Here is a 26,659-nt window from a genome sequence, read left to right as displayed (position 1 = left end):
TATAGAGCATGGTGACAGAGAGACCACTCAAGTCAAACACGTAGAGAGAGGAGGGGTCTGGGGCTCTGCTCTCAATGCACAATCACTGCAGAAGCTGGACTCGGTCTCCAGGGCTTGGAAAAAGCAAGGACACCCCCCTTCTCTTGCAGAGATTTAGGCCCCTCTGGTCAGTGCCAAGTTTAAAAGAACTGATCAGAATGCACAGTTGTGGGGCTGAAGGAGTGGAGCCGGTTCTGCCAGAACACACACACGTGCTTTGTGATGTGCACCCAGGGTCCCTTCCAACCATGAGCTCTCAGCTCTGCCCCTGCAGGGCCCACGCTGGCCCTGGTGCTAGAGCCCATCCCTGCCCTCCAGCACCTTCTCCTCACCCCATTACCCTGGATACAGCAAACCATTTTGCCTGTAAAATGGTGTTTAATGGGCACCCAGCCAACTTATTAAACCACTAAATACTGAATGAAGGAGCTAAGGAGCAATTTCCTCTCCAGAAGGAAGACACCAAATACAAGGCTTCATGTTTTTGCCTTCTTCTCCTTTCAAAGTTTCAATATATGACTTTTCCTTTTCATATCTATCCCTTACCTCTCTCACCCATTTTGACTATTTGTGATCTTTTTAAGTCCCCTTCTGTAGGCAGATGGGCGTGTCCATTGCTCTGGAGCAGCCCTTTGGTAAATGACGCCAAAACGCCAGGGACAAGTAAGTGAATGCGTTTCTGTGGAGTACACACTCTAGCTTCTCTGGCACTTTGGAAATGCCGAGAAAATGACTTAAAACCTCCCTTCCTCTCTGACCCAGCAATTCCAAGTCCAGGAATTTATTCGGGGGTAAATAATTAAGGATGTCGCAAAGCTTCAGTTACAAGGTGAAAGGAGGAGATGCTGGAGATTTCTTGCTTCAAAGGCCACAGTCTGCCATGACTGGAAAGCATAATCGACAGAAAATAACCCTCAGGGTGTAAACTGATGACTATTTGGGAGCAAGGAGAGGAGAAAGAAAGGATAAGAAAGAAAATACTTGAAACAAGTAAGTCAGTGCAGGGTGGGGAGGGGAGGGGAAAATTGCTTTAAAAAGATTTCAGTAGAGGTGACTTGGTACCTGAAAACCACAGGGACAAGCCCTCCAGTAGAAAGAGCAGCGCATTCAGTATCAGAAGCAAAGAGGGCACCTTTGAGACCAGCAGCCTGGCTGTGGATGGGTGCATTCTGACCCCTGAAATATTGTCCCTCATCTCCACGGGCACCAGGGCCACGCAGCAGCATTACCACCCGGGTCCACCTCCGCTCTGCCATTGACCCGGTGCTGAGCTGAAAGCGAGACTGTCTCTTCCTGCACTTGTCAAATAGAGTCCTCATCCCCTTTTGAACACGAAGCAGGCTCAACTCTGCCCATGTCAGATCTGCTCTCTGTTCCTCCCCAGTGTTCCCCAGCGGGGGCAGCTCAGGCCAGTGGCCCATCCAAATCCAGGTGAGAGGGGCTTAACTGAGCCGTTTAAAGAGCTCCACGTGCATAAGCCCGAGCAGCTGTGGATCCCACGCAATGCCCCAGGGCCACCACCTGCCTCTCCACAGGAGTCCCTGCCGGGAGAAGCCCTTCTATTTCTGACAGCTCTCCCCGCATGCTTTGTGCCAAGATCACGCAGTCCTGGAGTCCGGCACAGTATTCTAGGCTGTGCTGCCCGACTGCTTCTGCCCAGGCTGCACGCTCCACCACCTCCGAAGCCCCCGTGGACTCTGAGTGTGGAGGAGGTATTCGGCCCTCTTTGCTTTATAAAGGGGATCCTGGGCAAGTGCGGGGAAAGACAGTCTGGCCACACACTCAGCACCTGGGGTAGATGGCAGGGAGGGAGATGTGACACCAGAGAGGAGACACACAAGGTTTTCTTGGAAGCAGCTCTCTAAACAGCACGATTGTTAATGGGCTGGCTGGTCACGGAGTCCCCACTTTTCCAGGAATTTGTAAGCACTTGATCTACACATTCACCCTTTTCCGTCAGACTCTGTCCAATTCAGAGCAGTGACTCTCCGGCAGAATCACACGCTGAGAGAACAGACATCAATGACCTTACCCTCCCAGCCTGCAACCCCTAAGGATGCTCACATGGGTGACTACACAATAAAGAGTCCCCTGCCCCCCCCCCCCCCGCCGGGGTGCATGACCTTGAATAGGGGAACTATCCATGGCTTTAACTCTGATGAAGAGGTGACGGTGTGGCCGTTTCATTCCCTCTTGTGCATGGAAAACGGTCCAGGACAGACCAACCTCTTCTCCGTGCTTCTCTTCTGCCTGATGGTGCTTAACCAGGGAAGAGTCCCCATCCCTTGGGACTCTTACAGGGGGAAACTGGACTCCTTGACCTCCACAAAACCACCTCCCTCTAAGATTTCTGGTGCTGTGTTCAGGTCAGATGACCCATATGAAATGAGGACCAGGCTATGAGATAAATCACCCACCAACGCCCCCATCCTTGTCACTTAGGCTTCTGGACCATCCTACTTTCCTGCATACTGGACTCTCTCAGCTCACTTCTACAGAAGACCTTGTAGGGGAGGAGGGGGGCCTCTGGGCTCATATATGCCCCTGGGGTACCAGACACTCAGGCCTCGGGGACCCCTACACCCCACAACCCCCCACCAATGCGGCACACACAGCCTATTCTCCTCACATCCCGGGGTTACTCTGCCTCCTGTGCGCAGTGGCGCGGGACAGGCTTGAAGCCAGGGAGAGGTAGGTGGGGTGTCATCAAGAGCTCCCCGAAACTGAGTCTGCATCTCTGTCCTATCTCCCCGCCGTGCGGCATTCGGGACACAAGCGGGGCCAGTGGCGGGCCGGGGAGCCAAGTTACTACGCGACTGAGAGTTAAGCTGAGCTTGGCTGGGAGGCCGAGGGCGGTTCTTCCCGCACACTCCGGACTGGGACCCCGGGGAAGCGCCCGGCCCGGCCTCCTCCGACTCCGGGCGCCACTCGGGACCTCTGGAGGACCCAGGACCGGCGCCCTCCCTCCCTCCCCGCCTTTCCTCCGCGGCCGCGCTGCGCGCAGCGGAGACATTTAAATCGCACCCTCGGGACGGCGGCGTGGAAGAGGCCGGAAAGGCGGCGGCCGGACGGGGAGCTGAGATCGCGGAGGCGGCCGGGCGGGGGTCGGGGAGCCGCGAGGACACTCACCAGCGCGTGTTGTCGTGGAAATGCTCCAGCACCGCGTAGCCGAAGAAGGAACCGGTGGGACCCTGGAAGCGCACGGGGCGCTGCGGGTCCAGGTTGTAGGCGCCCGTGGGGGTTCCCGCGGCCACCAGCGCCAGGAGCAGCGCGCGGAGCCCCCCGGCGCCCCTCTGCGTCGCCGGGCAGCCCATCCCCAGCCGGCCACCGCCCTCCCTGTGCCCCGCGAGCAGGGCGCTGAGCGCGCCGGCGGCGGGGCGGCGGGGTCCGCCGACGGCCGGGAGGATCCCGGGAGTGGGAGCTGGACGCAAGCGGGATGCGGCGCCGGGCCGGGGGCTGTAGGCCCAGCGGGCGCGGGAGGCGAGCACTGAGGCGGCCCGGAGCGGGCGGCGTCCTCAGTCCGGCCGGCCGAGAAGTATGAGCGCTCGCAGCGAGCGGGTCCGGGGCCGGGCGGCTCTGGACTGCGGAGAGGCGCGCCCGCGAGGTGGGCGGCCGGGGCAGCGGGACGGCGCGGGAGCGCCCCCTGCGGGCCGCGATCCCCCTACGCACCTCCCGGCCGGAGATCGCCTGGACACTCGCCAGGAGCCTCTGGCTGCCCTACCTCCCCACCGCGCCTAGGGCGCTCGGGTCGGGAGGCGACCCTAACCCCGCCCTCCTGGGTCTGTGTCGGTGTCTCTCGTTCCCTCTCACTCTCACACCAAGGGCAAAGGAAGCCAGGGGAAGGACTGAGCTTTGCCCATCTCCTGTCCCTTTCCCCAGCTGTGGGACGGCCCGTAAGACGCAAGTACTCAATGAACGGCAGCTGTTGTTGGTAATAACGACAGTAGCCACGTGGGAGTGAGCAGAGTACCTCCACACCGCGCGTTATACTCACCTGGTCTCCTACACCACTGATCCCTACCTGTGGTGCCGCGCTAGGGGCAGCATCACCTGGGAACTTGCTAGAAATGCAGATCAGCGGAACCCGCTCCAGACCTCCTGAACCAGAAGCTGTGGGGGTTGGGGCCCCGAAGTGGGGGGCGGCGGATATTAGATTTCAACAAGCTCTTAAAAGGTAAGGTAGTTGAAAAAGGGTCAGGACCCCCTGATCTAAAACACACTACTTTCAGTCTCCATAAACTAAACCCTAGAAGTGATATCAGGTGGAAAATGTAGCTCTCGTCTTTGGTTTCACCAAACAGAAGCTCCCAAACCTGGCTGTAGATCAGTCCTCAAGCTGTCATTGAAAAATATAGATTTACAAGCACCACTCCGGGTCAGAATCTGTAAGGGTGAGGCCCAGGAATCTGTGTCAAACAACTCTCAGGAGACTTACTTATTGAGTTGCAGGGTTTGGGAAGCACTGTCCTCCTGGGGAGATTCAGAGTTCTGCACTGCGTTCCTGCACATGTCACACCATGATGTGGTAGGAAAAACACAGCATTTGACCTCACATGAAAACGATTTAACGCCCAGGTCTTGGGAAGTCAAGGAAACAGGGATGCTAATAAACTAGTAAACCTATTGATGGGCTTCTTGGGACAGCATTTTCTAACTGTAAAACTAAGCATTTGTTAGTCATTCAAATAATCTGACAACAAGCGTGAGCTCAGTTTCCCAGTTGCCAGGATAAGCTTTCCTGCAGAGACTTGACCTGAAGTGTGCGTCTCCAGAATGACCAGCTCAAGGAACATAGTGATTTCAACATGGCTGTATGGGATGCCGATTTGCTTCCTGGAGGTGTGCTTTTTGAAAAAATGAACCTCTTGTCCAGTTTTCTAACTGAAATGACAACCCACTGCTCTTTTTCCCTTTATTCTCACTTCAAGAACTAACCTGAAGGTTTTTGTCAACCCTGGTGGTTGCAGATTGAACAACATGCAATATCAGCTCACCTATCAATTTTGCCTTTTCTAGAATCTGCCATCAGTTTCCCTTTGGCAAACCTGACTTCCTTCCCCGAGTAAAGATGATGGTTGAGAGCATCCTTGTCATAACGATGCAAAAGAGAGAATAAAATATGTTTGCCTTCATTCCCTCCCCACTCCACTGCACGGAAGAATATTAAGTGATTCAATGTCCAGCAGAAACAATGTTGATTTTTCATAAGCCTTGAAAAAGCCTTTAAGACTAATTAGTCTATTTTTCCTCTTTCTTTCTCAACCAATTTTTTTCTTATAAACTCACAAATTTTTGTCTTCCCCTCATTATTTCCTAAATGCTTACCTACCAGGTCAAAACTAGGTACATTTCTAAGGTTCTTAGGTTGTCTCAGAAATCCTTATGTTTAAAATATAATCTTTCATTTCCAAAACCCCAGATTATGACAGAAAATACACATAATTCTTCTAGTTAAGAATCCAGTACGGTCAGCATTTTCAGGCCCAGTCTGGAGCCACACGTTTGCCTGAGATATTTTTTCCTGGAGGGTCCACCCCCTGGTCTCCAACAGAAAATGCCAATTCCTCCTTGATGGAGTTCCCCTAACATTGCTCTCAAACATCTCCCTTGGCTCCTCCACCTGAAGGCTCCCCTTTCTGGGCTCTGCCTGAATGTACCTCAGCAGGGCACTGAGTGTAGGTCTTGACCTGAGCAGTGACTAGGGTGCCTGGTCTACAGAGAGAGCTGTTGGGAGAATAGACAGTGAGCAGGGCCGACGCTGCCGTAAGCCGACCAGCCACCAGCCGCACAACAGAGCATGCCTGATGTGTGTGACGCTGCACCGGGCGTTTTACAAATCGCTGGGCGTCATTTAAACCACACAATGACCCAGTTAGAAAGCTAAGACTTGATCTCAGTTCGAGTCTGTATTACAGATCCACAATCCTTGTCCAAAACTCTTGGGGCCAGATAGGTTGCTGAATTCAAATTTGTTCCAGAATTTGAAAAATAATATAACATCATCATCATACCTTATACACCCAGTGCATAAAACAGACATAGAATTCGGCAGCGAAATGTGTGAATATTCATACCTGTGAGCAGCAGAATAAGACCTGTCCCCAAAGATGTCCATATCCTAGTCCCTGGCACTTGTGAATATCTTACTTCACAAAAGGGATTTTGTACCTTGACCCGTGTGGCTCAGCTGGACGGGCATCATCCTGCAAAGCAAAAGGTTGCAGATTCGATTCCAGGTCAGGGCACATGCCTGGGTTGCAGGTTCAGTCCCCGGCTGGAGAGAATGTGCGAGGCAACTGATCAATGTTTCTCTCCCCCTTTCTCCCTCCATTCCCCTCTCTCTAAAAATAAGTAAATAAAATCTTTTTCAAAAAAAAACGAAAGGAGGGCGTACTTTGCAGATGTGATTAAGTTCAGGATCTTGAGGGAAAGATGATCCTGAAATACCCACATGAATCCAATGTAATCACAAGTGTCCTTACAAGAGACAAGAGAGTCAGAGTCCAAGAAGATGTGACAGCGGCAGCGTGGGCAGAATGATGTGACCACCAGTCATGGAAGCAGGCGGCCTCTACAGCCTGGCAGCAGCGGTAAGGAAATGGATTCTCCAGAAGGAATTCAGAGGCTCAACAGGCAACTCAGCCTCGCTGACCCATTTTACGCTCCTGACCACCAAAACTGTAAGATAATAAATGTGTGTCGTGTTAAGCCACTGGTTTTGTGGTAATTTGTTACCAGAGCAACACGAAATTAATACAACACAACAGAAGTATATCAGTTTGAGTAAGGTTTTGCCACCAAATTATTTTTCAGAAAAACTCAGGTTTTAAAACTTTTTCTGCTTTAGAATTGTGCATCTCCCTTCCCACTCCCATCCTTACTTTCTATGTGAGGAAAATAAGGTGTGGTGAAGTTAGGCAAAATATAGATATTAATAACAACATTCTCATAAATGTTCTATATATATATATATATAGTACAGTGCCATATGTGGCACATAGAAAATATTCTGTAAATATTAACTATTTCTCATTCATTCTTTACATTCTGAGAAATTTCCTCAGCTTTATTTTCCAGTTGACTAATTCTCTCTTCAGTTGTGTGTAATCTCTCGTTTTACCAAATCTTTGAATTTGTAATCTTCATTTTTTTAATCTAAAAATTTCTACGTGGTTCTTCTTTTAAAAACTGCCTTGTCCATTTCCGTAGGGTCTTACTCCTTAATATTTTCAACATCTTCCTTCATTTCCTTAAATAAATTAAGCTTGTTTATTTTATATTCTGTCTCTGGTAATTCTAATGCCTACAGTTTGTACATTCACTCCTGCAGTTCATGCCCTCTGCTTACTCTCTCTCAACGGTGGCTTGTTTCCTGTGTGTTATGTAATTTTTGGCTGTGAGTTCATGTTTCCTGGAAATTTATCTTTGTGTAGAATATGTTTCTCGACAAATGATTTGTGTTTACTGCTGCCGATTCCTGGGGGCACTGCTGTTCCACCACTACTTTACTTACATTTCTGGTGAGGCTATTTTTCTGCTCACATGTAGCATAGCGCAGACTTATGGTTCAGTATTCTCAGGGGATAGTTTTTCCTTTTAATCTTTTTTTATTCCACCAACGGCCAAGGAAACCAAGACAAGAAAGGCTTCTTACAATGTCTCTCTGTGGGGCAGGTGTTATCCTAGTTCACCCGCTAAAGAGGTTCAGCTTTACTTGACCTCTCCAATCTGACCGCACTCGGGCTTGGGTCCCACCCAGGCTTTGTCTGTGGTCTCCTGCATGTGTCACAGCCACTTAAATCCAGACATGCCCAAGATGAATGCTGAGTCAGCACTCACTTTTCCTTCCGGATTAGTTTTCCTTTTCATTTTTTCTGGCCTCTGAACATTTACTTTATTTCTTGCCAGCGTAACAATCCAGTATTCATTTTTATATTTTATTCAACAATCTTAGGTGTTTTGTACCAGGAAGATTCCCAGGTAGCCAGGCACTTTATTTTACCATATTGCCAAAAAGAAAATCTCACTAGTTTTTAAGTCACCAAATAACCTGATCATGTTGGGCACCTTTTATTCTACTAGGAGGTTTGATGTTATTACGGATCCTTAAAGAGGAGCCAGGGTAAGAGTGGGGTGCTGGAAGTTCAGTCTGATATCAAAATAGCCCTTTGACATCTAGTCAAGAGGCTTTGGAATGAAAGGTCTTACCAAGCATCCTCACTCCTCATTGCCCAGGGATCAGCTATTGCAGGACATTTACAGGCAGACCAAGAGTGGGACTATAAAGTCCTTTATCTGTGCATTCGATTATTTATTTATTTTCTTACGTGTATTTGATTTATTCCCTAGTTTAAATTTTTTCAAGCCGTGGAAATAGCAAAAAACAACTCTCCCCTTCCCTCCTTTTCTCCAATCCCAGTATTCCTCAAGACAACCACTGCAGCTGTTCCTCGGCATGCTTCTAGAAATATTTTGCACATATTCAAGTAGAAGGCCTCTTTATACGCATATTAGCATACTTCACATATTGTCCCTTTTCCTAAAGCCTAGCAATGTGTTAGAAATGCTCCATATTGATATGATTCATGTTTCTAATGGCTTGTGAGTTTCCATCATATGGATGGCCGAGATCTGACTTAAACGACCTCCCCCCACTCCCAGTTGGGAGACATTGTTGATTGTTAGAAGTAATGTTGTTGAGAACATTCCATTCTGGTACCTATATCTTGTGATCATGGGCAAGTATTTTTACAACATAAATTTCTAAAATTGGAATTCCTTAGTTAAGGGGAAATGCACATTTTAATTGTTATGGATATCACTAAATTGCCCTGCAAAGAAGTCGAATCCATTTATAGACCCAATAGCAGTGTATGAGAATGCTTCTGAGGGCTCTTTTTTAAATTGCTTTCACTTATAGTTGACATTCAATAGTATATTTGTTTCAGATATACAACATAGGGGTTAGATATTTATGTAACTTACAAAGTGATCCTCCCATAAGTCTAGTACTCACCTGACCCTATTAGTACCCACCTGACCCCATACATAGTTATTAGATTATAATTGACTATGTCCCCTATGCTATTCTTTACATCCCCATGGCTATTTTGTAATTGACCATTGTACTTCTTTATCCCTTCACCTCTTCACCCATCCCCCAACGCCTTTCCCACCTGGCAACCATCAGTCTGTTCTCTTATCTATGAATCTGCTTCTATTTTGTTTATTTGTTTATTTTGCTCTTTAGATTCGACATATAAGTGAACTCATATGGTATTTTTCTCTGTCTGACTTATTTCATTCAACATAACACCCCCTAGGTCCATCCATGTTGTTGCAAATGGTAAGATTTCATTGTTTTTATGGCCCAGTAATATTCCATTAAATCTATGGACCACATCTTCTTTATCTATCATCTATTGAAGGACACTTAGGTTGTTTCCATATCTTGGCTATTGTATATAATGTTGTAATGAACATTGGGGTGCATATATTTTCCCAACTACTGTTTTGGATTTCTTTGGATAAATATCCAGAAGTGGATTGCTGGGTCATATGATAGTTCTATTTCTAATTTTTTGAGGAACCTCCATATCATTTTCCATACTGGCTGCACCAGTTTGCAATCCTGAGAGTTCTTTCTTAATCTACTTCAATCAATATATTCTTACTTATTTTCTTAATAGTTAACAGTTTGTCCAGTTGATTGAATTCAACCAGAAAACCTCTATTTGAGTAAATTATTTTATCAAAATAGATTGTGCATCATATATTATGCCCATTATTGAATATAGAAATACCTCTTTACAGATGCATAGCTGGAAAATTGCATTTAAATTATACGTAAAGTTAGTAATGTTTTATTTCTAAAATATTTTTAACTACCTTTACTGGTTGATAGTCAACTAGAATTAGATACTTAGAGTGAACTCTAAGTTCATATACTTCCTCTTCCCCTCTTCACCTCTTCTCTGCATCACAACCTAAATCTCAAAGTGTTAAAGATCCAATTCTATTTAAAGCCCTGTCTTCCCCACCTGTCACCTCTGAGGGATTTATCATAAGAAAATCGTGGGATATGATATGTTTAAATGTTTGCACAATGATTTTCATGGCAGTTTTGTAATAGAGAAAAATTGGAAATTACTAAATGACTAAATGTCTGTAGGAAAGATACTGGCTTATACTTTCTGGGCAGCCATGGAGCATAAACCTATGCAGCCATCATAAAAAGGGAATAGGGTCTGCGATCTCAGCATGTACCCACACATGAAATGGCTTTCTTTTTTCTAGGAATTGCTACCATCATAGTCTACTGAGGAGCAGCCTCTCTTAATTAATATCCTGATACAATTCTATAACTCTTCAGGCAGTCAGTTACCCAGTAGTCTCATTTGGTCAGTAACACTTTGTCTTGTTCATTCAAAACTTCAAACGCATTTGTTTCAAAACTTTCATCTTATCCCCAGCTCAGTGACTCTAAGTAAGGAGTTGGAAGGTGTGTGTGTGTGTGTGTGTGTGTGTGTGTGTTGGGGGCAGCTTCTCTCTCACACACATCCCCTTCTCTGTGCCTACCCCTCTAGTGTTGGGGTAAAGAGGAGTGAGCCACGAGTGACTGGTTTTGGCTGCCCACTTTCCATTGGTCACCACCACACATATAGCTTGTCTGCAGACTCGTTGCAGATTAGAAAGATGCATGGAGGCCCCAGGAGATGTTGCTGCTGCAGGACTCGGTCCCCAGCAGGCCCAAAGGCACTGGTAATTCCTTGTAAGGCTTGGCCACATCCCTCTGTTGTCACCAAGCTGGTGGCCTCACTCTGATGTAAGCAACCCCCATGGAACGATGGTCTCCCATGAGCCCCCAACCCACATTCCATCTACCCTCTGCCACTCCAGCCTGGGTCAGGCAATATGGTAGAGATACCCATAATTCTCAGGGACTGGAACCTCAAAGGGACAATTACTGCCCTTCTGCAATGGCCAAACCCCATTTCCAGTTCACTCCTACTCTTTCCCTACCATCGCCTTCACCTCTGAGCTGGTAACTTAACATGATCAAGGGACAATGTACCAGCTTCCCCTTCTTATAGTCACCTAGAAAATTTATGACTAATTATATTGAGAGTTCCTTCCATAGATTCAAGGGAGAAAAACCCCCTCAATCCTCCCCCACGGAGCAGTAAGAGAAGAAGATAGACTATCTTCACAGATACTGCACACCCCCAAAACATGACCTCCTTGTAGTTCCAGTCCCCCAACAAAGCCTCTCTAGCTTTTGAGGCACATGGCATCTCATGTTAACAATTAGATCTTCTTGGAAGTAGCCCCAAAGAACTCAACAACTTGGTTCTTAACAGTGCACAACCACACAAGCCTGTTAAAAAGGATAGTGTACAACTTTATGTACTGACAAGGAAAGATACCTGCAGTATATGAAGGGGAAACACTCCACTTCCTTAACAACATGCCCAGGATGATCTGAAATATGCACATTTTCACGCATCTAAGTGTACACAAGCGCATAAAAAGAGGAAGTTTACTGCAAATATTAATAACAGTTATAGTTGAGATTATGGGCTCTTCTTCCCAATAGAGCTACCTATCCATCCATCCATCCATCCTTTTGTACACTCTGAATTGTCTACAGAGAACCAGCAGAGGATGTTGAAGATCCTACATCCATAAGGCCAAAGCACTCATCAGAGTGAAAGCCAATTAGAAACAGGGATGTGGATCAAGAACAGCACACACCCCTGGGTTGGAGCATCATCCCATGCATCAAAAGACTGCAGGTTCAATTCCTGGTCAGGGCATGTACCTAGGTTGCAGATTTGATCCCCATCGGGGTGCTTGTGGGGAGGCAACTGATCGATCTCTCTCTCTTTCCCTCCCTCCCTTTCTTTCTCTCTCTCCTCTCTTCCTCTTTCTCTAAAATTAATAAGTATATCCTCAGGTGAGGATTTTTAAAAAAAGAAGTGCACACAAAGCCGTCTGCTCCCCCTGCCCCCACAAATGAAACAGAAACTTGACCTTCATGCAACAGGGGAAGAAAGTGGAGCCAAAGGCAGTCATCCATCTGTTGGCAAGTCCCTGCCTGCAGCCCTGTCTTCTGTTGAGGGGCTGACACCCACTTCCTGTGAAGGGGCTTTGCCAGCAGAGGTAAGAAGGAGACCAGCCAACATGTGGAAGAAAGTGGTCCAAAGCCAGACAACAACTCACATTATTTCCAAAGGAAGAAGAGAAGAAGAAAAAGGGCCAAGAGCATTCACATACCAGATAATCACTCTCGAAATGGGAGATACTTAGCAAAGTGCACTTCTTGTTGTCAGTTCTTCAAAAGTTACCTGACCTTATTTTTTACATAATACAAACTACATTTCCACATGGTTTCAAAATCCAGAAAGTTCAGGGGAAGGGCAAATACTATCACCAAACCTTCAACTATAATAGCAGGCAGAGATTTAAGCAAATACTTTCCCACTTGAGTATTTCATAAACCGTATGTCCAACTACTATTACTGGGTGCAGTATTTCCAACTTGCTTTCATGCTCCAAAAAAAAAAAAAGTTTTTTCCTCAGGATCCAACTTGAGTAAAACGGCTTTAAGTAATAACCATTGATGTTAGAATAGATCTATACATCATAATACCACATTTTAAAACCACTTCTCACCTCAATTCAAATACTAAAACTAGCATGCCACTTGCTGAAACATAGACATGTTGAAATGGGTGACGGATGAGGGCTCTGGTGCTTATAATCACCATGTCAGGTTGTCACCTGTATTAGCTTGCTAGGGCCGCCATGACAAGAACGCAGGCAGGCGTAAGTAACAGAAGTGAATTTCCTCACAGTTCTGCAGATTGGAAGTCCAAGATCAAGGTGCCATCAGGGTTGGTGTCTGGCGAGAGGCCCCCGCCTTGGGAGGCAGACAGCCACCTTCTTGCTGTGTGCACAGGTAGCCTCTTCCTAGTGTGCCCGCATGGAGAGCCCACCCACTCACAGGTGGCTCTTCTTATAAGGTCACTAATTGTAGCAGATCAGAGAGCCCCACTCTTATGACCTCACTGAACCCTAATTACTTCCTTACTCAAAATACAGACATACAGCCATGGCCAGTGTGGCTCAGCTGGTTGGAGCATCATCTCGTGTTCCAAAAGGTTGTGGGTTCGATCCTGGTCAAGGCACCTACCTAGATTGTGGGTTCAGTCCCCTCTTGGGGCATGTATGGGAGGGAACCAATCGAAGTTTCTCTCTCACATCAATGTTTCTCTATCTCACTCTTTCAAATCAATAAACATATCCTCAGGTGAGGATAAAAAAGAAAGAAAGACACCACCCTTTTACCAAGTGTAGAACCTACATTCAAGGAAATAGAGCTCCTAGACTGAGCTGAACTGAATAATTAATGTTCTCAGGGAAATGCAAGATTCTCATGCTGCAAATGTTATAAATTATTTTTACTTAAAAATTTTGATAATTGAAAAAATTTCACCTCATAGGCTGAATAGTAGAAGTTACCAAAAGAGCACATTTGTGAGTTGTTAAAATCAAGTCAAAAGAATCTTCCAGAATGTAGCTGAGATTTTTAAAATATAAAATAAAATTTAAGAGATGTGGAATATAAATTGACTTTGACAAAATTAAAAACTTCTATCCTCAAAAGACATCATTAGGAGAATAAAAATACAAGCCTAGTAGATATCTATTAAGAGACATATCCAATATATTACATATAAAGAGCTCTCAGAACTCAATGATAAGAAACATCTCAATGAAAAATATGCCAAACATTTGAACAAACACTTAACTAAAGAAAATATATAGATGGTAAACAAGCACATGAAACCATACTGGATATTATTAGTTGCGAGGGAAACACAAGTTAAAACCCTAAGAAAACCTGATACCACTATATACCTGTTAAGACAACAAAAATTGAAAAGCTTGGGGGTTCCACATGCTGGGGAGGAGGACCTGGAATGCTCACACACTCTGCTGGTGGGAATATAAAATGGTGCAACCACTTTAGAAAACAGTTGAATGGTTTCTTAAAAAGTTAAACATATACCTACCATATGATCTAGCCATTCCACTCTCAGGTATTGATCCAAGAGAAAATAAAGCTTGTGTCATGCAAAACCTTGATGATGAATGGTCATAGCAACTTTATTTGTAATAGCCCCCAAACCAGAAACACCACAAATATCCATCTACAGATGAATAGATGAATAAATTGTAGCATATTCCTGCAAGGAAATAATACTCAGTAAGCACACACCTGCACTATCATGAATAAATCTCAGTTATTACACTGAGTAAAAGAACACAAGGAAAGGAGAGTACATATGATTCCATTTATATAAAACTCTTGCAAATGCAACTAATCTGTAGTGACAGACAGCATAAGGGAACCCCTTCCAGTTTTCCAACATTATTATGGATCAAAAACACATCTTGTCTCATTTCTAGAGTGAGAGTCAGACATAGTGTCAATGGTTGTCTGAGATCAAGGGTGAAAGGCGTGGGGCGGGGAGAGGAATTACAAAGGGGCAGGAGAAAATTTGGGGGAGTAATGGGTATGTGCACTATCCTAATTATGGTGATGGTTTCACAGGTATAGACATATATTGAAACTTATCAAGTTGCATGGTTTAAATATATATAGTTGATTGTACACCAATGATACTTTAATAAAGTCGTTATTACGTTAATATATATCAACCTTTCTCCAATTGATTTAACCATGAGTTTTCCCCCCTTGCTCACCTGTTGCCCCCGTTTGCAGAACCATGGCCTATGCAATGAGACAGACTCAGGACTGATCCACTGTCAGGCTGGCTGCGTGCCCTTCAGTACGTGGTTTACACTTTTGCAGCCTCAGTTTTCTCATCTGTACAATGGAGCTGTGGTCAGGATTAGAGCAATGAATGCCTGCCACGTGGTAGGTTCTTAAAATCTTTATAGTCTGCTCACCACCCCAGAAATCAAACCAGCCATATTTACTGTCTCCCCCATTTGTAGCAACTTTATTTTTGCCTGAAGAAACTATCAGTCAGTCATCTCGAGCCCAACAGTCCAGGGGAAAAGACGTTAAAATGCTTAGCACTCCCCTGAAGGCGCATCTGTTCTGCATTAGCTGCTCTTCCTCTGTTTATTATTCCTGGTGTTAACTCTCCTCCAATTCTTGTGTGAAAAGTTCGGACACACAATAACCTCTTTATCACATTTTCAAAATCAGTGCCTGTTCTGGAAAGTTTACACCTTTTTCTTGTCGCCATTGTTTTCACATGGATTCGGATTTCTGAAAGAGGCGTTTGGAGCACTTTACTGAAAACATTTATATGTAAGCTGGATGCAGACAAATATCATCAAAGAGTGAAAAGGAGATGTAAGTGGAATTAGAACTGTGTCACGTGGGCTCTGTGTCGTTCACAGAGCTCGAGCCGGTGGTCAGGAGCCTGGGCTGGTCAGCCCCCTCCCTCAGCCTCTCCTCTTCGGGGACAGAAGTTGAATAATAACCAAAAAGATAAACAGAAACATGTCAGTGTTAGGGTACAGAATAAAAAGTGCACGTAACTCTATAAAAGTAAATATATCATAATAACAATATTGGTTACCACTCCCTGAGTATTTATTACCTGTATTTCTATTAAGAAATAAAAAATAATCATCTCTATGGCCAGTGCTGTGGACGGCCCCAGGGCACGGCGCGCTGACCCACCTGCCGTGGCGGCGGGCAGTGTGTGCCCGGAGGAGGGGTGTAACTCTCCACCTCTCCACCTGAAGACTTCTTCTGGCACCGCAGACGCTTGCTCAGCCTGCACACAGGCTGCCTGGGTGTGTCCGCAGGCTCTGGATGTTGGATGTTTAATGTCCTCAGGGCAACGTGCAGCCAGTAAGGGCCAGGAGTTGGGGCCAAAAAGGACAAACTCCAGTTTGTCTATCTCTAGATAAGAAATTTCTGAGCCTGGTTGGACAGGACTTCTCAAAGGATCTCTGAAGGGCTGAGCCACAGCTGCCCACGGTGGTCAGGGGCTGTTGACGCATCTTTGATTGGTTTTCCTCCATTCCCCCCTCTCTTGCCCCTAACTCTCTCTCGTGCTCCTCGGGGTTGCCTCTCAAATGAACAAATGGCTCCAAAGCCCCTTTCTCAGGATCTGCTTTCAGTAGAACCATCCCTGGCTTCTTGGGTTTATAGTCTGATGGCAAAGGGAGACGGATAACAAGCAAAATAAATGAGCAAACCCTATAACGTTAGATGGAGAGAGACGTCATGGAAAAACAGAAAGTGAAGAAGGGGCTGTATCCAGGTGGGTGTGTTATTTTATACAGGGGGTCCAGGGAGGCCTTGAGGGAAAAGTGACATGTGAGTCAAGATCTTAAGAAGGTATATCAGTCAGGTCAAGCTGCGTTAGGCTCAGTTAACAAGTAACCCCTAAGTCATAGGGGCGTAGAAGTTCATTTCCTGCTGAAACTGCATGTCCCTTGCAGGTCAGCAGGGGACTTTGTGCCACATGTCTTCATTTAGCAGCCAGCAGAATAAATGTTGCCGGTTGTCACAAAAGAGTTCTGGAAGGTCCCCACCATCAGGTAGAAGTTCCACCCTGAACTCTTTAGTTTGACTCGTGGCTCATATCCAGCATGAGTCACATGGCTCCACAAACTGCAGAAGATGAAGAAATACAATCACCCAGTGTCTGGGTGATAGAGAGCTGAAAGTCATCGAGAACAGACCCAATGACACCACGGTTCTCCCTCCTTTCTGATCACCAAATATTCAGACAAAATATACTCACCCCCTCCCCAAGGGGAAAAAAGTCAATCATTGTATCAGACCCTAAGTCCATCAGGATGATTTGTCTCTGCATCAGGTTTGTTAGGGTTCCTCTTGATCAACAGAGCTATGAACTAAAAGGACAAGTTGTCAGAACCCACCATGCAACACATAATGTCCAGCTTCCAACAAAAATCACAAGGCATCCTAAAAGGCAAAATACACAATTTGAAGACATGTGGTAAGCATCAGAATCAGGCTCAGATATGGCAGGGATGTTGGAATGATCAAACCGGGGCTTTAAAATAACTATAATCGAATACGCTAAGGGCTCTGATGGAAAACTACACAATTACAGATGAGTAATGTAAGCAGAACTAGAAATTCGGAGGAAACAAAATGCTAGAGATCAGAAATACTATAATAGAAATGAAGAATTCCTTTAATTGGGCTCATTCCGTAGACTGAACATGGCTGAGGAAAGACTCTCTGAGTTTGAGTACAAACTCTCAAAACTGAAAAGTCGAACAGAAACAGGACTGGAAAAAAATGGAACAGAATATCCAAAAGCTATGGGACAACTACAAAATGTGTAACATACACATCATGGGAATGCCGAAAATAGAAGAAAGGAACAGAAATATTTAAAGTGGTAATACCTTAAAATTTCCCCAAAGTCATTCCCCAGACATCAACGTTCCGTGAACACTAGAACGCTAAGCAGGACAAATGCAAAGACCCTACAGGAAAAAATCAAAGATAAAGAAATAGGTGGATCCACTGTCACAGCTGGAGATGCCAATGCCCCTCTATCAGAAACGGACAGATCCAGCAGGCAGAAAATCGTATTCGAACTTCGCAGCACCAAGAGGCCAACTCCGAAGGGCAGACACTGCTCTAGCAATTCTGAAATTCTAAGCAGCTACTGCAAGGGCCTCCCCAGCCTAGAGGTACAGAATGTTCCATGACTAGCTCCAGCTCTGCTCCCTGCAAAGGGCTCCCCAAATAATGTTTTTGGTCTCTTGGCCCCATGGTCTGGGAGATTCTCCTTTCTCCATTGTCCTCCTCAGCCCTATCTGAAGTGCACACTGGAGAATATGCCCTCCCTGGGGGCTGCACGGGAACACAAACCCTGAGCAGCTTCTCGGGTTCTCTCCTTCACCCACAGTTGCAGGAACCGACCCAGAAGACATCCTTCCAAAGTACATCACGACACAGACACAATTATTCATTGCAGCATTATTCTAATAGCAAAGGACTGCAAACAAATGTTCATCACTAGGGGGTCCAGTTGCATAAATTAGATTCATACAATTAAATTTATTTTTATTGAATTTATTGGGGTGACATTGATTAATAAAATTATATGTTTCAGGTGTACGGTTCTATAATACATCATCTGTATATTGTATTGTGTGTTCACCACCCCAAGCCGTTTCCTTTTATCATGATTTATCCCCCTTTTACTCTCTTCTATGTACTCCCACGCACCTTTCCCTCTGGTAATCACCATACTGCTATGAGTTGTGTGTGTGTGTGTGTGTGTGTGTGTGTGTGTGTCGCTTAATACCTTCATCTTTTCCACCGAGTCCCCAAACCCCATCCCCTCTGATAGCTATCAGTCTGTTCTCTGTATCTATGAGTCTATTTCTATTTTGTTTGTTAGTTTATTTTGTTCATTTGATTCCACACATAAGTGAAATCATATGGCACTCGTCTTTCTCTGACCGGCTTATTTCACTTAGCGCCATACCATGAAACCCTTATGCAGGTGTATTAAGAACAAGAAAGCTCTCTGTAAACTTAGTGATCTCCAGAATATACTAAGTGAAAAAAAGAAAGATATAAAGCAATGCATGTAGTATGTCAACTTCTGTGTAAGAAAAAAAGGGAACTACATATATTTGCTCATTTTTCAAAAGAAACACAGAAAATGTGGTATAGAGAGTAGAGGGAAGAAGGGACTCTTCTCTAAGGATACCTTTTAATATCACTTTGACTTTGACTTTGACCTACATAAATGCTTTACATATGCAAAAATAAAGTTAAATCAGAGAGGAAAAATGCAACCCCAAAACTGGAGGTAGAGCTATGAGGATTAAATGTGGTGTGCGAGAGAGAGAGGACTGCTGACAGGGAACTAGAAAGATGCCCTTGCCTTTAAGGGACATGGCGGCAATAATGGGGAAAAAGGGTTCAGGGGACGATCAGGATTCAGTCCTGGACATGCCAAGTTCAAGACGCCAATTACATATCCAAGAGGAGATGTTGGGTGAGTCTGGGGGCCAGGGAAAAGGTCTGGCTGCAGATACAAATATGAGCATCATTGGCATGTAGCTGGTGTTTAAAGCTGTGAGACAGGATGAGGTCACTGAGGGGACACAGATAGAAAAAGAGGAAAGCCCTGGTCATACACCACAGGTTGTGGGTTTGATTCTTTACCAGGGCATGTGCCTGGGTTGAGGGTTCGATCCCTGGTCAGGACACATATGGGAGGCAACTGATGGACATTTCTCTCACATTTCTCTCTCTCTCTCTAAAAATCAATAAAAAACATATCCTCAGGAAAGAGGAAAGGTGTGGAGGCTGAACATCAGGACCTAAGTTGTCACTGATCAGGGAAACGAAACCACATCAGCCGGCGAGATGGGAGAAGCAGGTGGCAGCCCTGGACGCCACGGGGGTGGGTTTCTCAGATAGGGACCTACAGTGACTGCAGGACTTAGCAGCTGACCTGGCCAGAGCACTTTCCAACGAGGGGAGAGGGGTCCTGACCAGAGATGTTTTAAAGGGGAATGGAAGCAAACATTTTGGGGATAGTGAGCACAGTTATCTCTCTGTGAAGAGTTCTCTGACAAGGAATATCAGGAGAAATGGAGTAACAGGTGGAGGGGCATGGGAGCCCAGAGCATTATGTCTTAAGGTAGGAAACATAGCATGTTTGTCTGTGATGATAATGACCCAGTAGAGAGGGAAAAGTTGGTGAAGGCAAGAGAGGATTATTACATAATTTTTAAGATGAGGGAAATGACGCTTTGGGAGGCAGTTAGGGGAGGCTGGAATGTGACTAACCGAGGTCACCTGGCAGGAGGTAACCCACACCTCCAACCCCAATGTGTTCTGCAGGGAGCACAGCCGGGCGCTGGCTCTGCCCATAAATGGCCACAGACCTGAGAGCAGCTTCTGGCCCAGTCACGACGAGACTGGCTGCCTCAGAGGGACAATAAAAGCGAAACCGCCTCCATTAATCAGGGCACGGGATTAGATATGAATGGCTAAAGCCTTGCCAACAACTCTGGCCCTGACAGCTGACCGGGGAATTCAGGAGGCCCTTAAGTACAAACATGCCTCTGAGAGCTTCCATGAAGCCTATCTGAGAGGATGGTCACATAGCTCACATACACAGTGGTCAAGTCCAAGGTCAGAGGACAGAGGAACCCTCAGACCCACCGCTGCTGGAAACCAGAACAGCAGACAAAGGACTATAAAAACCAGAAAATGTGCTACCCTTGGATGAAAGCACCTCTCCCTTTCCTTCCTTTCTTTTTTTCTTTTTAAAAAGATTTTGTTTATTTATTTGTAGAGAGAGGGGAAGGGAGGGAAAAAGAGAGGGAGAGAAACATCGACCGGTTGCCTCTCACACACTCCCTGACCAGGACCGAATCCGCCACCCAGGCATGTGCTCTGACTGGGAATTGAACCGGCGACCTTTCACTTTGCAGGACGTCGCAAACCAACTAAGCCACACCAGTCAGGGTGCACTGCTCCCCTTTCCTGCTCTCAGTTGTGGGCTGTGACCCCTAGCCCACTGTGGTACAGAATTTGTAAAAATGGGCCTGGTTTCCCTAAGGTGAGAAACAAGAGAGGGATGTCCCCGAAAACAAGAGGAGGGAATAATCAACTAAGTCACATGCCGTTGACATTTTGAGCAAGAGAAGCACTGAGAATCAACCATTGGATCCAACTCTTTGGAGGACAGTAGTGACCTTGAGAAGAGTCACCTTAGTGCAGTTGTGGGGACAATCCCTGACTGAAGTGAGCAAAAGAAAAGAAAGAAGTTGAAAAAGTCTGGAGATAGTGACTACAGGCAGCTCCCAAGGAGGTTTGCATTGAGAAAAGTAGAAAAAGGGACAAGATGTTGAAAAGGGACATGAGGACAAGGCGGTAATTTCTGGATGTTCATCTTGGTGTGATTTCTCAGCTGGGAGCCATCACGACATGTGTCTAGTTTCTACAGACAGGAGTCAGCCAGTGGAGAGAGGCAGATTGTTTAAGCAGAAGCGAAGACACTTTCTAGAGCTTTATCCCTGAGCCGGGGACAGGGTTCAACCAGGGCAGAGTGGATGGGTCAGATGAAACTGTTTCCTAGGTTTGTAGACATGGAGGGGCAGTGAGGCAGGTCTCCAATTGCTTGTATCTTCTCAGTGAATAAGGAAGCACAGACCTCAGCAGCAAAGAGGGGCTGAGAGGCACTGGACGTCTGAGTAGAGAGATGTGTCATGTTGGGGCTATGAGGGTGGATGGACAACGGAATGTGGCACAAAGGGCCCACATGAAGTTGGTGGCCATGCATCTCAAATGAGCAGGCGAGCATGGTTCAGTGGATTCTCCAGCCTCCTCCAGCTGACAGGGTGCAGATGGCGGGGGGGGGGGGGGGGGTAAATGGAAAGGGGATGGAGCCAAGGAACGGGTTTTGTCAGATGAGTTATTGAAGAGAGACAGGCATGAGAGGTGACAACATGTGGCAATGACCCTGGGCCATGGAATCTAGGCTGGTTAAAGAGAAGGACACGGAGATAAATGATAGGGAAGAGGTTGATGAAAGAATTGTAGAAGAACTGATAGATCTTAGAGCTTAGAATCTTTAGTTTTGAAGAATTCTGAAGTTGTGCCAACAGAAGGAGATGGTTGGCAAATGGGAGCCATGAAGATTCCATGTTGGACGGGTACAGATGGCAAGAGCTGCAGAGTTCAAAGACGTTAGGGAGGGGCAGGGGCAGATACAATGAGGAACACGGTGGACATTGACTCCATCTTTAGGCCCAGTGATCCAGGAGCACGGGGGAGAAAATGCCCCCACCCATCCATCCAAGCCACATAGATAAACAACCCCAGAAGAGCATAAGGGTTTCACTTAAACTAAGCAAAAGAAGCATTCAGCCCTGGCCAGGCGGCTTAGTTTGTTGAACATCATCCCATACACCAAAAGGTTGCAGGTTCAATTCCCAGTCAGGGCACACACCTAGGCTGTGGGTTTGATCCCTGGTCAGGGCATGTACTGGAGGCAGCAGATCAATGTTTCGCTCTCACATCAATGTCTCTCTCTCTCCCTTCCCCACCCTGCCCCTTCCTCTGTCTCTAAAATCAATGAACATATCCTTGGGTGAGGATTTTTTTTTTTTTTTTTTTAAAGAAGAGTTCAGAGCAGAGATAGAGGATATTGGGAATCTTGCTGATGATCCAGTGTGAGTTTGAGAGGGCCCTGTGGTAGGTTTGGAGTCACTAAGTCCAGGGTTCGAATCCTGCCTTCCAGGTTATTGACTAGGTGGCCTTTAGCATGCTTCTTGACCTCCACGGTGACCCAGTTTCCTCAACTACAGCTGATAGAAAGTTAAAGAAAATAAGGCATGCACCATGCCTGGCAGAAGTGACAGCCAGGCCAGTTCTTCTCCAGCCTAGTTTTCTGACACCTGAAGTTTCAGCTACAGCTTCTGATGATCAAACACATTGCAATGACCATCTTATCAACTGCTCTCAGAGTGAGAGCCCTTTCGGTCTCCGGGGTGCCCTCACTCTCTCAGACCCCTCTCTCCCCACCCCACTTCCGGTTAAACAGCTCTAACATATTCCATTTCTCCCAAGGAAGGAACCCAAGTGGTCTTGTATATTGTCCCAAGACCACAATGCACCTGATATTTTCTGATCCTTAAGCATTTCCTTATTGAAGCTTCTAACCTTGTCACTGTCCAATAAACGCTAGTGTCAACATTTAAGACAGCTATAAAATATGGCTGAAAGTGAATCCTAATTGTTAAAATGGGGACGACAGCGCCTGGCCCTCTAACAGGGCTTAAATGAGCCAGTGTGTCGTGAGTCCCTCCCTGCACCTAGAAGATGCTCCAAGAACTCCTTTTCTCCTTCTCACCTTCCTTCTTCAAAGAGAGCGGTGATCTCTGTGGGTGCCCTGAAAGCTAACCTAACAGTGTTGGCACGTGTGAAAGAGAAGACAAATACTCTTGTAAGGATATAAAGAGAAGGAGAGACCCTGGCCAGGTGGCTCAGTTGGTTGGAGCACTGTCCCGTATACGAACAAGTTGGGGGTTTGATTCCCGGTCAGGGAACATACCTAGGTTGCAGGTTTGAGCCCTGGTCGGGGTTCATACTGGAGGCAACTGATCTCTCTCTCCCCACCTCTCCCTTCTTCTCTCTTTAAAGTCAATAGACATATCCTTGGATGAGGATTTTTTTAAAACTGTTTTCTAAAAGAGGAGAGAAAATATCAAAGGAAAAGATGTTCAAGGAAGTTGTCAACAGGCCCTGCCACTTACATGGGATGCAGAGGAGACCCTTCCATTTGGGGGCCAACCTGTGGGTAAACAGATACAGACAAATGCAGAGGGAGATGCAGCCAGCCATGAGAGCACCTACCTTGTCCTTCGCTGGTCACGCAGGGACTTGCAGACACCAGGGAACATGAATAACAAAAAAAAAAAAAAAAAAAAAAACTAACAGGACAACTAGTTCCGGAGAAAACAAAGCTGTAGGATAAATAAGAAAAAAGTTATTTTAAAAAAATTCTAATTAGTATCTTCAGAGAAATTCAATAGCAAGTTTCTTTTGAAGACTATTTTAGTTTTTAAAAAGTATACTGAATTTAATATTTTATGTAATAATGGCTTGGTGATGATGAACTCCTTTAGCTTTACCTTGTCTGGGAAGCACTTCATCTGCCCTTCCCTAAATGATAGCCTTGCTGGGTAGAGTAATCTTGGTTGTAGGTCCTTGCTTTTCAACACTTTGAATACTTCCCAGTCCCCTCCATGTCTTAACTCCACCAGCATCCAGGACAGCAGAGGGTCTGGGGACCTGACTGGGGGGATGGACCGGGGTCTGGCGGGCACAGGGGGTATCCAGAGCAAGGAGACTAGGCAATGCCTGAGCAACCACCTCTCCTACCTGGACAGGGTGAGGAGCCTGGAGGCTGAGAGTGGGAGACTGAAGAGCAATGTCCTAGAACACATGGAGAAAAAGAGACCCCAGTTCAGAAACTGTGGACATTATTTCAAGACCATCAAGGGCCTGAGGGCTCAGATCTTTGAAAATTCTGTCAACAATGCCCACATCATTCTGCACATTGACAATGCCTGTCTTGCTGCTGATGACTTCAGATGTCAAGTATGAGATGGAGCTGACCATGCACCAGTCTGTGAAGAGTGACATCAGTGGGCTCCGAAAGGTCATTATCAACACCAGTGTCACTTGACTGCAGCTAGGGACAGAGATCGAGGCTCTCAAGGAGGAGCTGCTCTTCATGAAGAAGAACCACGAGGAGGAAGTAAATGGTCCACAGAACCAGATTTCCAGCTTCTGGGTTGACAATGGAGTTGGATGACCCCAAATCTCAGGGCCTCAGCAAGATCATGGCAGACACAGCTGTCCCAGTATGACGAGCCGGCTCAGAAGAACTGAGAGGTGCTAGACAAGCACCGGTCCCATCAGATTGAGAAGAGCACCACAGTGGTCACCTCACAGACCGCTGAGACAGGAGTTGCTGAGACGACACTCATGGAGCTGAGACGTATGATCCAGTCCTTGGAGATCAACCTGGACTCCATGAGCAGCCGGCAGGCCAGTTTGGAGAACGGCCTGAGGGAGGTGGAGATGAAGCCATGCCAGGCAAAGCTGGCCCAGACCTGGGCAGATGGGCAGCGCCAGGTCCAGGAGTACAAGATCCTCTTGAACATCAAAGTCAAGCTGGACGCTGAGATCGCCACCTACCGCCACCTGCTGGACGAAGGAGAGAACTTCGATCTTGGCGACGCCCAGGACAACAGCAACTCCACGTAATCCAACCCAAAGACCCACGACCACCTGCAGGATTGTAGGTGGCAAAGTGGTGTCTGAGGTCAACGACACCAAAGCTTTCAGGCATTAAGGCAGCTGACGTGGGGCACTTCCTGGGGGGCAGGGGCACAATAAAAAGTTCAGAGATCAAAAAATAAAATAAAATGAATCCAAGCCTAATTCATTAGTTAATTTAACATATCAAGTTACCTTTAAAAATATAAATAACCCCAAAAGATTAGGACAAAGGGTTTATTTCACTTTGAAATTTATACTTGATTCTAAATTCAAAATCATTCTTGACGATGATCATGTCCTTCCAAACATTTGTTGATCAAGCCTGAATACTGAATTAACCTCTGGGAGAATTGGTATCCCCCCCCCCCAAAAAAAAAAACTCAAAGGTGCCCAATAAAGTGACAGGTCTCAGTGTCAGGTAGTCAGGATGCTGCAGGGAACTTGGTGGGCAGTGGCTTTTTCTCAACCTGAGTCCTGCTTCAGGGTGTTTGGCTCTGTCTGACCCTCAGGCCCAGCCCCCACCTCCAAATTAGGCAACCCCCTGGGATGCTCCCTGGGGAAGACACCTGGATTCTCAACCGCATAGACCTGGAGGGCCCTGGCACCTCTGCCTCTCTGCTGAGGACCTGCCTTCTTTCCAGGTTGGGCCCAGGGACTGGCCAGGGGACCTTCCACTTCCTTCACTGTCCCCGTGAGCAGGCCCCTCCTCATTGCCTATTTGGGCCTAGGAATAATTGACTTTATTGTGTGAAAGCACAGTCAGGGCCAGGGGAAACCTATATTAGAATCAGAGGGCCAGTCCAGGATAGAGAAAGAGAACAGAAATAAAGCCATCAGGGATAGCCCAGTAGTTCAGACTGAAACAGAATCTCTGTAATTGAAACCCTGAAGTCAGTACTTCAAAATCTCCTTGGGCTGTTCTAGTTATAAGTTATTAAACTGTGGCCTGAATTTGGCACTGAGCTTCCAGGTGGCCAAAGTGAAAAGGGAAACATGTTATGCATTACATAAAATAGTTCTCATTATCCAAAAAATAAAGAAAAAAATACGAAAATTTTCCCTAGCTCTTGGCTGTAAAAGATGATTTTTTTTTTTTTACAGAGGTGACACTCATAAAACAAGTATAAATAACATATAATCATTGATTCCCTGAATTTTTTCTTATAGCAGCCTTTGAGGAAAATCTAAGATACAGCCTGTAACATTGCCAAGCAAGAGCTCTTCTGCAGGGACCAAGGAAATCTACGCTAAGAATGACTCTGCCTGTTGGTTTGCCTATGTCCAGGGACAAAACACTTGCTACGTCTTTTTGATGGCAGAATCTTTTTTCAAACAAAATCAAAATGGAACAGCTCTAGGTGGGAAGGAGGGCCCAGAGTCCTTCCTTTTTGTCCTCCCCCATCCCTGCAGAGCACCCCCTTGGAACCAAAGAGCTCCACAAAACTCAGTTGGAAGGCTATACAGTTCTAAGTGTGATGGCAAAGAGGTTTGATGTGAGGTGTGAACTCAACAGATTGGTAATGTTTGTAGAGGTGCTGTGCTGAGAAGCGTTATGGTAAAGTGTTTGCATGAAGAGCCTCAAATCTTCACTCCCTCAGTGAATTCACATACCCTTCGATTGTGACTTACTGAATCCTCCCATCCAGAGATAGCATGAATTTCCCAGCCCTGAGCTCTGAGTCTGGCCCAGGTTCTGACATAAGCAGAATGCTTGCAGGCTGCCATTTCCGCTCTGGCACCTGTACCTGCACTGTGAGA

At 46.1% G+C, this 26,659-nt stretch overlaps 1 protein-coding gene and 1 pseudogene across 1 annotated transcript in view; one reads left to right on the top strand and one right to left on the bottom strand.

Annotated features, from left to right (window-relative positions):
- The window catches only part of ITGA9 (integrin subunit alpha 9), a 293,781-nt gene extending 290,167 nt beyond the window's left edge, over positions 1-3,614 (bottom strand). Inside the window, exon 1 of the mRNA XM_090284501.1 lies at positions 3,169-3,614. Coding sequence (XP_090140627.1) covers positions 3,169-3,353 — 185 coding nt within the window. The 5' untranslated portion in view covers positions 3,354-3,614. The remainder of the gene's footprint in view (positions 1-3,168) is intronic.
- An 18,660-nt stretch (positions 3,615-22,274) lies between these two features.
- LOC150005254 (keratin, type I cytoskeletal 18 pseudogene) lies at positions 22,275-24,974 on the top strand (annotated as a pseudogene).
- The last annotated feature ends 1,685 nt before the right edge of the window (positions 24,975-26,659 follow it).

Source organism: Furipterus horrens, unplaced genomic scaffold (assembly GCF_987537825.1).
Source record: "Furipterus horrens unplaced genomic scaffold, mFurHor1.1.pri manual_scaffold_7, whole genome shotgun sequence".
Classification (NCBI taxonomy): Eukaryota; Metazoa; Chordata; class Mammalia; order Chiroptera; family Furipteridae; genus Furipterus; species Furipterus horrens.
This window is presented reverse-complemented; position numbering and strand designations above follow the sequence as displayed.